We start from the raw sequence: 14287 nt of genomic DNA on the forward strand, positions 1-14287 counted from the left end.
TCCTCCCATTCTACAATAAAATGTACATTGTGATCCCTATATGGGGCTCTACCTATATCATATATCCCTATATGGGGCTCTACCTATATCATATATCCCTATATGGGGCTCTACCTATATCATATATCCCTATATGGGGCTCTACCTATATCATATATCCCTATATGGGGCTCTACCTATATCATATATCCCTATACGGGGCTCTACCTATATCATATATCCCTATACGGGGCTCTACCTATATCATATATCCCTATATGGGGCTCTACCTATATCATATATCCCTATATGGGGCTCTACCTATATCATATATCCCTATATGGGGCTCTACCTATATCATATATCCCTATATGGGGCTCTACCTATATCATATATCCCTATACGGGGCTCTACCTATATCATATATCCCTATACGGGGCTCTACCTATATCATATATCCCTATATGGGGCTCTACCTATATCATATATCCCTATATGGGGCTCTACCTATATCATATATCCCTATATGGGGCTCTACCTATATCATATATCCCTATATGGGGCTCTACCTATATCATATATCCCTATACGGGGCTCTACCTATATCATATATCCCTATACGGGGCTCTACCTATATCATATATCCCTATATGGGGCTCTACCTATATCATATATCCCTATATGGGGCTCTACCTATATCATATATCCCTATATGGGGCTCTACCTATATCATATATCCCTATATGGGGCTCTACCTATATCATATATCCCTATATGGGGCTCTACCTATATCATATATCCCTATATGGGGCTCTACCTATATCATATATCCCTATATGGGGCTCTACCTATATCATATATCCCTATACGGGGCTCTACCTATATCATATATCCCTATATGGGGCTCACAATCTACATAAAAACAAAAAATACTTCCACATCTCCACTATATTGATGTTTCCAGGTCTCGAAGCCCCCGTAAACCCATCGACTCCCTACGAGATTCGCGATCCCTGAGCTATTCTCCAGCAGAGCGTCAGCGTCTTCAGACTCCTCCGCCCCGCAGGAGGTAGGTCACCATAATGCTATCGGCACGTAAGCCCTTTGACTAGTGACCCATTTACAAATATGGCCTCCTCCTCCTTAGGGAACACAATACCAGAAGAAGCCACAGCTCCCCTGAGAGGAAACGCAGGAGAGAGTCTTCAGAGAGTCAGTACTCCCGGCGGAGATCCTCCAGGTATGAGGGGGGGAGAGGGGTTTCATTGATTATATACCATCTGCCAGGTGTGTATTGTATATTGGGAAGGCAGGGGGTGGCGGTTTTATGGGGTGTCAGCTGATGTCCGGACTGATCTTGTTTCTTCTTTTCTCAGGTCGCCGTGAACCTCTCGTCTGCATCTTACAATAAAGGAAACGTTTTTAGGAATGTTTTTGTTTTTTGACCCTGCACCTGACTGCAGGTCAACCCCTTCTTTGTTGGGGGGCTTGAGGAGACCTAGAGACTGCCGGGGCACTCGCTGTGCGGCAGCAGAGACTGTGGCTGGAGTCCTGTGCAATGTGAACCTGCCATCGGCCCCTCCCCTGGTGACAGTGCCCCTCCCTCGCTGAAGGTGATGGCGCCTATCCCGACTTCAACCCTCTCTTTGTTCTGCATAGGCAATTTCGTAAGAAGTGAATTGAATCGGTGAAACTTCTGTCGTCTTTATTTTGTCTATTTTTTTTCTTTTTTTGTAATCTGTACAGCGAGAATTCTTTCTGTCAATAAAAGTTTAGGCAAAGCCCAGACCTGTCCGAGGTGTCGCCCCTGCCCTTGGTTGCACCTGCTTCTTACAGTGCACCGAGCAGCAGGGCGAGTGTGAGTGCCATTGTAAACCAGAAGGCGGAGGGTGGAGGAGCGCTGCCGTTCTCCGCTGCACACGTGCATTTGCAGTTTCTCTGATCTCGTCCTTCAGGTTCTCCGGTGGGCTCTGGCGGAGCGGGCGCTGCACAGTACATCCAGTTTAGGGCAATGCTGCGGGGATATCCTGGCTCAGCCTCCACTTTACCATCCTGAAACTTCCAGTACTGCGCACCCTTAAAGAAATAGGTGTGACCTGTGAGAGGAAATGGGAGGTTTAATGATGATGTAAAGTAGAATAGAAGGTCCCCCGCTGGAGGGGGCAGCTCTGCTCGGCCACAGCGTCACTCTGCACATTACAAAAGGGGAGAAGACCGAGCCGACCCTAGTGTAGTATTTTCAGCTTCCTTTGGCAGAAAGGTGAGCAGAAGTGAAGACTCTCACATGGCGGGGTTGTGTAAGACACAACCACCTTTTAGACAAAACACACACACCGCGAGAGCAGCTGCTGGTGGATGACGTCCCGAAGACGTGGAGGCAGAGGAAGAGCAGACCAGCCTGCTGGAACAACCGGGCCACAAAGGATTAACAGCGCTCGCTCAATGTGGTGTAATATAAGCTTTATTGCACAACGCGTTTCGAGCCCTACACTGCTCTTTCTCAAGTGCACAACATTGACCTTCCCAAACAAATCACTGACAGAAGGATACGGTATCCTTCCTTCTGTCAGTGATTTGTTTGGGAAGGTCAATGTTGTGCACTTGAGAGAGCAGTGTAGGGCTCGAAACGCGTTGTGCAATAAAGCTTATATTACACCACATTGAGCGAGCGCTGTTAATCCTTTGTGGCCCGGTTGTTCCAGCGGGCTGATCTGCTCTTACTCTGCACATTACTTCTGTAACGCTAGATTTATACTGTATACCATCCTGCGGGGCTCTGTATACTCTGCACTGTCTGGGTGAGCGGGCTGAGCAGTTCAGGCAAAGTACGATAAGGGCTACATATCTGAGACTGTCACAGATTTTGATTTTCCTAGTTTTTGCTGCTTCCGCTTTTGAATCTTTTTCGTGAGATGTTTTGACGTTACTGGAAAACAACTATAAGCGTACAGTCGGCTGTGTCTATGGTTACCGGAGTACAGTTAGAAGCGTACGGTCGGATGTGTCTATGGTTACTGAGTACAGTTATAAGCGTACAGTCGGCTGTGTCTATGGTTACTGAGTACAGTTATAAGCGTACAGTCGGCTGTGTCTATGGTTACCGGAGTACAGTTAGAAGCGTACAGTCGGCTGTGTCTATGGTTACTGAGTACAGTTATAAGCGTACAGTCGGCTGTGTCTATGGTTACCGGAGTACAGTTAGAAGCGTACAGTCGGCTGTGTCTATGGTTACGGAGTACAGTTAGAAGCGTACAGTCGGCTGTGTCTATGGTTACTGAGTACAGTTATAAGCGTACAGTCGGCTGTGTCTATGGTTACTGAGTACAGTTAGAAGCGTACAGTCGGCTGTGTCTATGGTTACCGGAGTACAGTTATAAGCGTACGGTCGGATGTGTCTATGGTTACTGAGTACAGTTAGAAGCGTACAGTCGGCTGTGTCTATGGTTACCGGAGTACAGTTATAAGCGTACGGTCGGCTGTGTCTATGGTTACTGAGTACAGTTAGAAGCGTACGGTCGGATGTGTCTATGGTTACCGGAGTACAGTTATAAGCGTACAGTCGGATGTGTCTATGGTTACCGGAGTACAGTTAGAAGCGTACAGTCGGATTTGTCTATGGTTACTGAGTACAGTTATAAGCGTACAGTCGGCTGTGTCTATGGTTACTGAGTACAGTTAGAAGCGTACAGTCGGCTGTGTCTATGGTTACCGGAGTACAGTTATAAGCGTACGGTCGGATGTGTCTATGGTTACTGAGTACAGTTAGAAGCGTACAGTCGGCTGTGTCTATGGTTACCGGAGTACAGTTATAAGCGTACGGTCGGCTGTGTCTATGGTTACTGAGTACAGTTAGAAGCGTACGGTCGGATGTGTCTATGGTTACCGGAGTACAGTTATAAGCGTACAGTCGGATGTGTCTATGGTTACCGGAGTACAGTTAGAAGCGTACAGTCGGATTTGTCTATGGTTACCGGAGTACAGTTAGAAGCGTACAGTCGGCTGTGTCTATGGTTACTGAGTACAGTTATAAGCGTACAGTCGGATGTGTCTATGGTTACCGGAGTATAGTTAGAAGCGTACAGTCGGCTGTGTCTATGGTTACCGGAGTACAGTTAGAAGCGTACGGTCGGATGTGTCTATGGTTACGGAGTACAGTTATAAGCGTACAGTCGGCTGTGTCTATGGTTACCGGAGTACAGTTAGAAGCGTACAGTCGGATGTGTCTATGGTTACCGGAGTACAGTTAGAAGCGTACGGTCGGATGTGTCTATGGTTACCGGAGTACAGTTAGAAGCGTACAGTCGGATGTGTCTATGGTTACCGGAGTACAGTTAGAAGCGTACAGTCGGATGTGTCTATGGTTACCGGAGTACAGTTAGAAGCGTACAGTCGGATGTGTCTATGGTTACCGGAGTACAGTTAGAAGCGTACAGTCGGATGTGTCTATGGTTACTGAGTACAGTTAGAAGCGTACAGTCGGCTGTGTCTATGGTTACCGGAGTACAGTTAGAAGCGTACAGTCGGCTGTGTCTATGGTTACTGAGTACAGTTATAAGCGTACAGTCGGCTGTGTCTATGGTTACTGAGTACAGTTATAAGCGTACAGACGGATGTGTCTATGGTTACCGGAGTACAGTTATAAGCGTACAGTCGGCTGTGTCTATGGTTACTGAGTACAGTTATAAGCGTACAGACGGATGTGTCTATGGTTACCGGAGTACAGTTATAAGCGTACAGTCGGCTGTGTCTATGGTTACGGAGTACAGTTATAAGCGTACAGTCGGCTGTGTCTATGGTTACCGGAGTACAGTTAGAAGCGTACAGTCGGATGTGTCTATGGTTACCGGAGTACAGTTAGAAGCGTACAGACGGATGTGTCTATGGTTACCGGAGTACAGTTATAAGCGTACAGTCGGCTGTGTCTATGGTTACTGAGTACAGTTATAAGCGTACAGTCGGCTGTGTCTATGGTTACGGAGTACAGTTAGAAGCGTACGGTCGGATGTGTCTATGGTTACGGAGTACAGTTATAAGCGTACAGTCGGCTGTGTCTATGGTTACTGAGTACAGTTATAAGCGTACAGTCGGCTGTGTCTATGGTTACCAGAGTACAGTTATAAGCGTACAGTCGGATGTGTCTATGGTTACTGAGTACAGTTAGAAGCGTACGGTCGGCTGTGTCTATGGTTACCGGAATACAGTTAGAAGCGTACGGTCGGATGTGTCTATGGTTACGGAGTACAGTTAGAAGCGTACGGTCGGCTGTGTCTATGGTTACCGGAGTACAGTTAGAAGCGTACAGTCGGATGTGTCTATGGTTACCGGAGTACAGTTATAAGCGTACAGTCGGATGTGTCTATGGTTACTGAGTACAGTTAGAAGCGTACAGTCGGCTGTGTCTATGGTTACGGAGTACAGTTAGAAGCGTACGGTCGGATGTGTCTATGGTTACGGAGTACAGTTAGAAGCGTACGGTCGGATGTGTCTATGGTTACCGGAGTACAGTTAGAAGCGTACAGTCGGATGTGTCTATGGTTACTGAGTACAGTTAGAAGCGTACAGTCGGCTGTGTCTATGGTTACCGGAGTACAGTTAGAAGCGTACAGTCGGCTGTGTCTATGGTTACTGAGTACAGTTATAAGCGTACAGTCGGCTGTGTCTATGGTTACTGAGTACAGTTATAAGCGTACAGACGGATGTGTCTATGGTTACCGGAGTACAGTTATAAGCGTACAGTCGGCTGTGTCTATGGTTACTGAGTACAGTTATAAGCGTACAGTCGGCTGTGTCTATGGTTACTGAGTACAGTTAGAAGCGTACGGTCGGATGTGTCTATGGTTACGGAGTACAGTTAGAAGCGTACGGTCGGATGTGTCTATGGTTACGGAGTACAGTTAGAAGCGTACGGTCGGATGTGTCTATGGTTACGGAGTACAGTTAGAAGCGTACGGTCGGCTGTGTCTATGGTTACTGAGTACAGTTAGAAGCGTACAGTCGGCTGTGTCTATGGTTACCGGAGTACAGTTAGAAGCGTACGGTCGGATGTGTCTATGGTTACTGAGTACAGTTATAAGCGTACGGTCGGCTGTGTCTATGGTTACCGGAGTACAGTTATAAGCGTACAGTCGGCTGTGTCTATGGTTACCGGAGTACAGTTAGAAGCGTACGGTCGGATGTGTCTATGGTTACGGAGTACAGTTAGAAGCGTACGGTCGGCTGTGTCTATGGTTACCGGAGTACAGTTAGAAGCGTACAGTCGGCTGTGTCTATGGTTACCGGAGTATAGTTAGAAGCGTACAGTCGGCTGTGTCTATGGTTACCGGAGTACAGTTAGAAGCGTACAGTCGGCTGTGTCTATGGTTACTGAGTACAGTTATAAGCGTACAGTCGGCTGTGTCTATGGTTACTGAGTACAGTTATAAGCGTACAGTCGGATGTGTCTATGGTTACCGGAGTACAGTTATAAGCGTACAGTCGGATGTGTCTATGGTTACCGGAGTACAGTTATAAGCGTACAGTCGGATGTGTCTATGGTTACTGAGTACAGTTAGAAGTGTACGGTCGGCTGTGTCTATGGTTACCGGAGTACAGTTAGAAGCGTACAGTCGGATGTGTCTATGGTTACTGAGTACAGTGATAAGCGTACAGTCGGCTGTGTCTATGGTTACCGGAGTACAGTTATAAGCGTACAGTCGGCTGTGTCTATGGTTACTGAGTACAGTTAGAAGCGTACGGTCGGCTGTGTCTATGGTTACTGAGTACAGTTAGAAGCGTACGGTCGGCTGTGTCTATGGTTACTGAGTACAGTTATAAGCGTACGGTCGGCTGTGTCTATGGTTACCGGAGTACAGTTATAAGCGTACGGTCGGCTGTGTCTATGGTTACCGGAGTACAGTTATAAGCGTACAGTCGGCTGTGTCTATGGTTACCGGAGTACAGTTATAAGCGTACAGTCGGCTGTGTCTATGGTTACCGGAGTATAGTTAGAAGCGTACAGTCGGCTGTGTCTATGGTTACCGGAGTACAGTTATAAGCGTACAGTCGGCTGTGTCTATGGTTACCGGAGTACAGTTATAAGCGTACAGTCGGCTGTGTCTATGGTTACCGGAGTACAGTTAGAAGCGTACAGTCGGCTGTGTCTATGGTTACTGAGTACAGTTAGAAGCGTACAGTCGGATCTGTCTATGGTTACCGGAGTACAGTTAGAAGCGTACAGTCGGATGTGTCTATGGTTACCGGAGTACAGTTAGAAGCGTACAGTCGGCTGTGTCTATGGTTACCGGAGTACAGTTATAAGCGTACAGTCGGCTATGTCTATGGTTACTGAGTACAGTTATAAGCGTACAGTCGGCTGTGTCTATGGTTACCGGAGTATAGTTAGAAGCGTACAGTCGGCTGTGTCTATGGTTACCGGAGTACAGTTAGAAGCGTACAGTCGGCTGTGTCTATGGTTACCGGAGTACAGTTAGAAGCGTACAGTCGGCTGTGTCTATGGTTACCGGAGTACAGTTATAAGCGTACAGTCGGCTGTGTCTATGGTTACCGGAGTACAGTTGGCTGTGTCTATGGTTACCGGAGTACAGTTATAAGCGTACAGTCGGCTGTGTCTATGGTTACCGGAGTACAGTTAGAAGCGTACAGTCGGCTGTGTCTATGGTTACTGAGTACAGTTATAAGCGTACAGACGGATGTGTCTATGGTTACCGGAGTACAGTTATAAGCGTACAGTCGGCTGTGTCTATGGTTACTGAGTACAGTTAGAAGCGTACGGTCGGATGTGTCTATGGTTACCGGAGTACAGTTAGAAGCGTACGGTCGGATGTGTGTATGGTTACGGAGTACAGTTATAAGCGTACAGTCGGATGTGTCTATGGTTACTGAGTACAGTTAGAAGCGTACGGTCGGATGTGTCTATGGTTACCGGAGTACAGTTAGAAGCGTACAGTCGGATGTGTCTATGGTTACTGAGTACAGTTAGAAGCGTACAGTCGGCTGTGTCTATGGTTACCGGAGTACAGTTAGAAGCGTACAGTCGGCTGTGTCTATGGTTACTGAGTACAGTTATAAGCGTACAGTCGGCTGTGTCTATGGTTACTGAGTACAGTTATAAGCGTACAGACGGATGTGTCTATGGTTACCGGAGTACAGTTATAAGCGTACAGTCGGCTGTGTCTATGGTTACTGAGTACAGTTATAAGCGTACAGACGGATGTGTCTATGGTTACCGGAGTACAGTTATAAGCGTACAGTCGGCTGTGTCTATGGTTACGGAGTACAGTTATAAGCGTACAGTCGGCTGTGTCTATGGTTACCGGAGTACAGTTAGAAGCGTACAGTCGGCTGTGTCTATGGTTACTGAGTACAGTTATAAGCGTACAGTCGGCTGTGTCTATGGTTACCGGAGTACAGTTAGAAGCGTACAGTCGGCTGTGTCTATGGTTACGGAGTACAGTTAGAAGCGTACAGTCGGCTGTGTCTATGGTTACTGAGTACAGTTATAAGCGTACAGTCGGCTGTGTCTATGGTTACTGAGTACAGTTAGAAGCGTACAGTCGGCTGTGTCTATGGTTACCGGAGTACAGTTATAAGCGTACGGTCGGATGTGTCTATGGTTACTGAGTACAGTTAGAAGCGTACAGTCGGCTGTGTCTATGGTTACCGGAGTACAGTTATAAGCGTACGGTCGGCTGTGTCTATGGTTACTGAGTACAGTTAGAAGCGTACGGTCGGATGTGTCTATGGTTACCGGAGTACAGTTATAAGCGTACAGTCGGATGTGTCTATGGTTACCGGAGTACAGTTAGAAGCGTACAGTCGGATGTGTCTATGGTTACCGGAGTACAGTTAGAAGCGTACAGTCGGCTGTGTCTATGGTTACTGAGTACAGTTATAAGCGTACAGTCGGATGTGTCTATGGTTACCGGAGTATAGTTAGAAGCGTACAGTCGGCTGTGTCTATGGTTACCGGAGTACAGTTAGAAGCGTACGGTCGGATGTGTCTATGGTTACGGAGTACAGTTATAAGCGTACAGTCGGCTGTGTCTATGGTTACCGGAGTACAGTTAGAAGCGTACAGTCGGATGTGTCTATGGTTACCGGAGTACAGTTAGAAGCGTACGGTCGGATGTGTGTATGGTTACGGAGTACAGTTAGAAGCGTACAGTCGGATGTGTCTATGGTTACCGGAGTACAGTTAGAAGCGTACAGTCGGATGTGTCTATGGTTACTGAGTACAGTTAGAAGCGTACAGTCGGCTGTGTCTATGGTTACCGGAGTACAGTTATAAGCGTACAGTCGGCTGTGTCTATGGTTACTGAGTACAGTTATAAGCGTACAGTCGGCTGTGTCTATGGTTACTGAGTACAGTTATAAGCGTACAGACGGATGTGTCTATGGTTACCGGAGTACAGTTATAAGCGTACAGTCGGCTGTGTCTATGGTTACGGAGTACAGTTATAAGCGTACAGTCGGCTGTGTCTATGGTTACCGGAGTACAGTTATAAGCGTACAGTCGGATGTGTCTATGGTTACCGGAGTACAGTTAGAAGCGTACAGACGGATGTGTCTATGGTTACCGGAGTACAGTTATAAGCGTACAGTCGGCTGTGTCTATGGTTACTGAGTACAGTTATAAGCGTACAGTCGGCTGTGTCTATGGTTACGGAGTACAGTTAGAAGCGTACGGTCGGATGTGTCTATGGTTACGGAGTACAGTTATAAGCGTACAGTCGGCTGTGTCTATGGTTACTGAGTACAGTTATAAGCGTACAGTCGGCTGTGTCTATGGTTACCAGAGTACAGTTATAAGCGTACAGTCGGATGTGTCTATGGTTACTGAGTACAGTTAGAAGCGTACAGTCGGCTGTGTCTATGGTTACCGGAGTACAGTTAGAAGCGTACGGTCGGATGTGTCTATGGTTACGGAGTACAGTTATAAGCGTACAGTCGGCTGTGTCTATGGTTACCGGAGTACAGTTAGAAGCGTACAGTCGGATGTGTCTATGGTTACCGGAGTACAGTTATAAGCGTACGGTCGGATGTGTCTATGGTTACTGAGTACAGTTAGAAGCGTACGGTCGGATGTGTCTATGGTTACGGAGTACAGTTAGAAGCGTACAGTCGGATGTGTCTATGGTTACCGGAGTACAGTTAAAAGCGTACAGTCGGATGTGTCTATGGTTACTGAGTACAGTTAGAAGCGTACAGTCGGCTGTGTCTATGGTTACCGGAGTACAGTTAGAAGCGTACAGTCGGCTGTGTCTATGGTTACTGAGTACAGTTATAAGCGTACAGACGGATGTGTCTATGGTTACCGGAGTACAGTTATAAGCGTACAGTCGGCTGTGTCTATGGTTACTGAGTACAGTTATAAGCGTACGGTCGGCTGTGTCTATGGTTACTGAGTACAGTTAGAAGCGTACGGTCGGATGTGTCTATGGTTACGGAGTACAGTTAGAAGCGTACGGTCGGATGTGTCTATGGTTACGGAGTACAGTTAGAAGCGTACAGTCGGCTGTGTCTATGGTTACTGAGTACAGTTAGAAGCGTACAGTCGGCTGTGTCTATGGTTACCGGAGTACAGTTAGAAGCGTACGGTCGGATGTGTCTATGGTTACTGAGTACAGTTATAAGCGTACAGTCGGCTGTGTCTATGGTTACCGGAGTACAGTTATAAGCGTACAGTCGGCTGTGTCTATGGTTACCGGAGTACAGTTAGAAGCGTACGGTCGGATGTGTCTATGGTTACGGAGTACAGTTAGAAGCGTACAGTCGGATGTGTCTATGGTTACCGGAGTACAGTTAAAAGCGTACAGTCGGATGTGTCTATGGTTACTGAGTACAGTTAGAAGCGTACAGTCGGCTGTGTCTATGGTTACCGGAGTACAGTTAGAAGCGTACAGTCGGCTGTGTCTATGGTTACTGAGTACAGTTATAAGCGTACAGACGGATGTGTCTATGGTTACCGGAGTACAGTTATAAGCGTACAGTCGGCTGTGTCTATGGTTACTGAGTACAGTTATAAGCGTACGGTCGGCTGTGTCTATGGTTACTGAGTACAGTTAGAAGCGTACGGTCGGATGTGTCTATGGTTACGGAGTACAGTTAGAAGCGTACGGTCGGATGTGTCTATGGTTACGGAGTACAGTTAGAAGCGTACAGTCGGCTGTGTCTATGGTTACTGAGTACAGTTAGAAGCGTACAGTCGGCTGTGTCTATGGTTACCGGAGTACAGTTAGAAGCGTACGGTCGGATGTGTCTATGGTTACTGAGTACAGTTATAAGCGTACAGTCGGCTGTGTCTATGGTTACCGGAGTACAGTTATAAGCGTACAGTCGGCTGTGTCTATGGTTACCGGAGTACAGTTAGAAGCGTACGGTCGGATGTGTCTATGGTTACGGAGTACAGTTAGAAGCGTACAGTCGGCTGTGTCTATGGTTACCGGAGTACAGTTAGAAGCGTACAGTCGGCTGTGTCTATGGTTACCGGAGTATAGTTAGAAGCGTACAGTCGGCTGTGTCTATGGTTACCGGAGTACAGTTAGAAGCGTACAGTCGGCTGTGTCTATGGTTACTGAGTACAGTTGTAAGCGTACAGTCGGCTGTGTCTATGGTTACTGAGTACAGTTATAAGCGTACAGTCGGCTGTGTCTATGGTTACCGGAGTACAGTTATAAGCGTACAGTCGGATGTGTCTATGGTTACCGGAGTACAGTTATAAGCGTACAGTCGGCTGTGTCTATGGTTACTGAGTACAGTTAGAAGCGTACGGTCGGCTGTGTCTATGGTTACTGAGTACAGTTATAAGCGTACGGTCGGCTGTGTCTATGGTTACCGGAGTACAGTTATAAGCGTACGGTCGGCTGTGTCTATGGTTACCGGAGTACAGTTATAAGCGTACGGTCGGCTGTGTCTATGGTTACCGGAGTACAGTTATAAGCGTACGGTCGGCTGTGTCTATGGTTACCGGAGTACAGTTATAAGCGTACAGTCGGCTGTGTCTATGGTTACCGGAGTATAGTTAGAAGCGTACAGTCGGCTGTGTCTATGGTTACCGGAGTACAGTTATAAGCGTACAGTCGGCTGTGTCTATGGTTACCGGAGTACAGTTAGAAGCGTACAGTCGGCTGTGTCTATGGTTACCGGAGTACAGTTAGAAGCGTACAGTCGGCTGTGTCTATGGTTACCGGAGTACAGTTATAAGCGTACAGTCGGCTGTGTCTATGGTTACCGGAGTATAGTTAGAAGCGTACAGTCGGCTGTGTCTATGGTTACCGGAGTACAGTTATAAGCGTACAGTCGGCTGTGTCTATGGTTACCGGAGTACAGTTAGAAGCGTACAGTCGGATGTGTCTATGGTTACCGGAGTACAGTTAGAAGCGTACAGTCGGCTGTGTCTATGGTTACCGGAGTACAGTTAGAAGCGTACAGTCGGCTGTGTCTATGGTTACCGGAGTATAGTTAGAAGCGTACAGTCGGCTGTGTCTATGGTTACCGGAGTACAGTTAGAAGCGTACAGTCGGCTGTGTCTATGGTTACTGAGTACAGTTATAAGCGTACAGTCGGCTGTGTCTATGGTTACTGAGTACAGTTATAAGCGTACAGTCGGCTGTGTCTATGGTTACCGGAGTACAGTTATAAGCGTACAGTCGGATGTGTCTATGGTTACCGGAGTACAGTTATAAGCGTACAGTCGGATGTGTCTATGGTTACTGAGTACAGTTAGAAGTGTACGGTCGGCTGTGTCTATGGTTACCGGAGTACAGTTAGAAGCGTACAGTCGGCTGTGTCTATGGTTACCGGAGTACAGTTAGAAGCGTACAGTCGGCTGTGTCTATGGTTACCGGAGTACAGTTATAAGCGTACAGTCGGCTGTGTCTATGGTTACCGGAGTACAGTTATAAGCGTACAGTTGGCTGTGTCTATGGTTACCGGAGTACAGTTATAAGCGTACAGTCGGCTGTGTCTATGGTTACCGGAGTACAGTTAGAAGCGTACAGTCGGCTGTGTCTATGGTTACTGAGTACAGTTATAAGCGTACAGACGGATGTGTCTATGGTTACCGGAGTACAGTTATAAGCGTACAGTCGGCTGTGTCTATGGTTACTGAGTACAGTTAGAAGCGTACAGTCGGCTGTGTCTATGGTTACCGGAGTATAGTTAGAAGCGTACAGTCGGCTGTGTCTATGGTTACCGGAGTACAGTTATAAGCGTACAGTCGGCTGTGTCTATGGTTACTGAGTACAGTTATAAGCGTACAGTCGGCTGTGTCTATGGTTACGGAGTACAGTTATAAGCGTACAGTCGGCTGTGTCTATGGTTACGGAGTACAGTTAGAAGCGTACAGTCGGCTGTGTCTATGGTTACCGGAGTACAGTTAGAAGCGTACAGTCGGATGTGTCTATGGTTACCGGAGTACAGTTAGAAGCGTACAGTCGGCTGTGTCTATGGTTACCGGAGTACAGTTATAAGCGTACAGTCGGATGTGTCTATGGTTACCGGAGTACAGTTATAAGCGTACAGTCGGATGTGTCTATGGTTACTGAGTACAGTTAGAAGTGTACGGTCGGCTGTGTCTATGGTTACCGGAGTACAGTTAGAAGCGTACAGTCGGATGTGTCTATGGTTACTGAGTACAGTGATAAGCGTACAGTCGGCTGTGTCTATGGTTACCGGAGTACAGTTAGAAGCGTACAGTCGGCTGTGTCTATGGTTACTGAGTACAGTTAGAAGCGTACAGTCGGATCTGTCTATGGTTACCGGAGTACAGTTAGAAGCGTACAGTCGGATGTGTCTATGGTTACCGGAGTACAGTTAGAAGCGTACAGTCGGCTGTGTCTATGGTTACCGGAGTACAGTTATAAGCGTACAGTCGGCTATGTCTATGGTTACTGAGTACAGTTATAAGCGTACAGTCGGCTGTGTCTATGGTTACCGGAGTACAGTTAGAAGCGTACAGTCGGATGTGTCTATGGTTACCGGAGTACAGTTAGAAGCGTACAGTCGGCTGTGTCTATGGTTACCGGAGTACAGTTAGAAGCGTACAGTCGGATGTGTCTATGGTTACCGGAGTACAGTTATAAGCGTACAGTCGGCTGTGTCTATGGTTACTGAGTACAGTTAGAAGCGTACGGTCGGCTGTGTCTATGGTTACTGAGTACAGTTATAAGCGTACGGTCGGCTGTGTCTATGGTTACCGGAGTACAGTTATAAGCGTACGGTCGGCTGTGTCTATGGTTACCGGAGTACAGTTATAAGCGTACGGTCGGCTGTGTCTATGGTTACCGGAGTACAGTTATAAGCGTACGGT

General features: G+C 47.2%; 2 protein-coding genes across 3 annotated transcripts in view; one reads left to right on the plus strand and one right to left on the minus strand.

Annotated features, from left to right (window-relative positions):
• Nucleotides 1-1765, plus strand: part of LOC142187816 (uncharacterized) — a 31993-nt gene extending 30228 nt beyond the window's left edge. For both annotated transcript variants that reach the window (XM_075261640.1, XM_075261641.1), the window contains exons 13-15: nt 944-1048; nt 1127-1219; nt 1356-1765. In XM_075261640.1, coding sequence (XP_075117741.1) covers nt 944-1048; nt 1127-1219; nt 1356-1365 — 208 coding nt within the window. In that variant the 3' untranslated portion in view covers nt 1366-1765. The remainder of the gene's footprint in view (nt 1-943; nt 1049-1126; nt 1220-1355) is intronic.
• Nucleotides 1766-1785: 20 nt separating this feature from the next.
• Nucleotides 1786-14287, minus strand: part of MMP25 (matrix metallopeptidase 25) — a 46383-nt gene continuing 33881 nt past the window's right edge. The window contains exon 10 of the mRNA XM_075261642.1: nt 1786-2075. Coding sequence (XP_075117743.1) covers nt 1810-2075 — 266 coding nt within the window. The 3' untranslated portion in view covers nt 1786-1809. The remainder of the gene's footprint in view (nt 2076-14287) is intronic.

This window comes from Leptodactylus fuscus, unplaced genomic scaffold, assembly GCF_031893055.1.
Source record: "Leptodactylus fuscus isolate aLepFus1 unplaced genomic scaffold, aLepFus1.hap2 HAP2_SCAFFOLD_244, whole genome shotgun sequence".
Lineage (NCBI taxonomy): Eukaryota > Metazoa > Chordata > Amphibia > Anura > Leptodactylidae > Leptodactylus > Leptodactylus fuscus.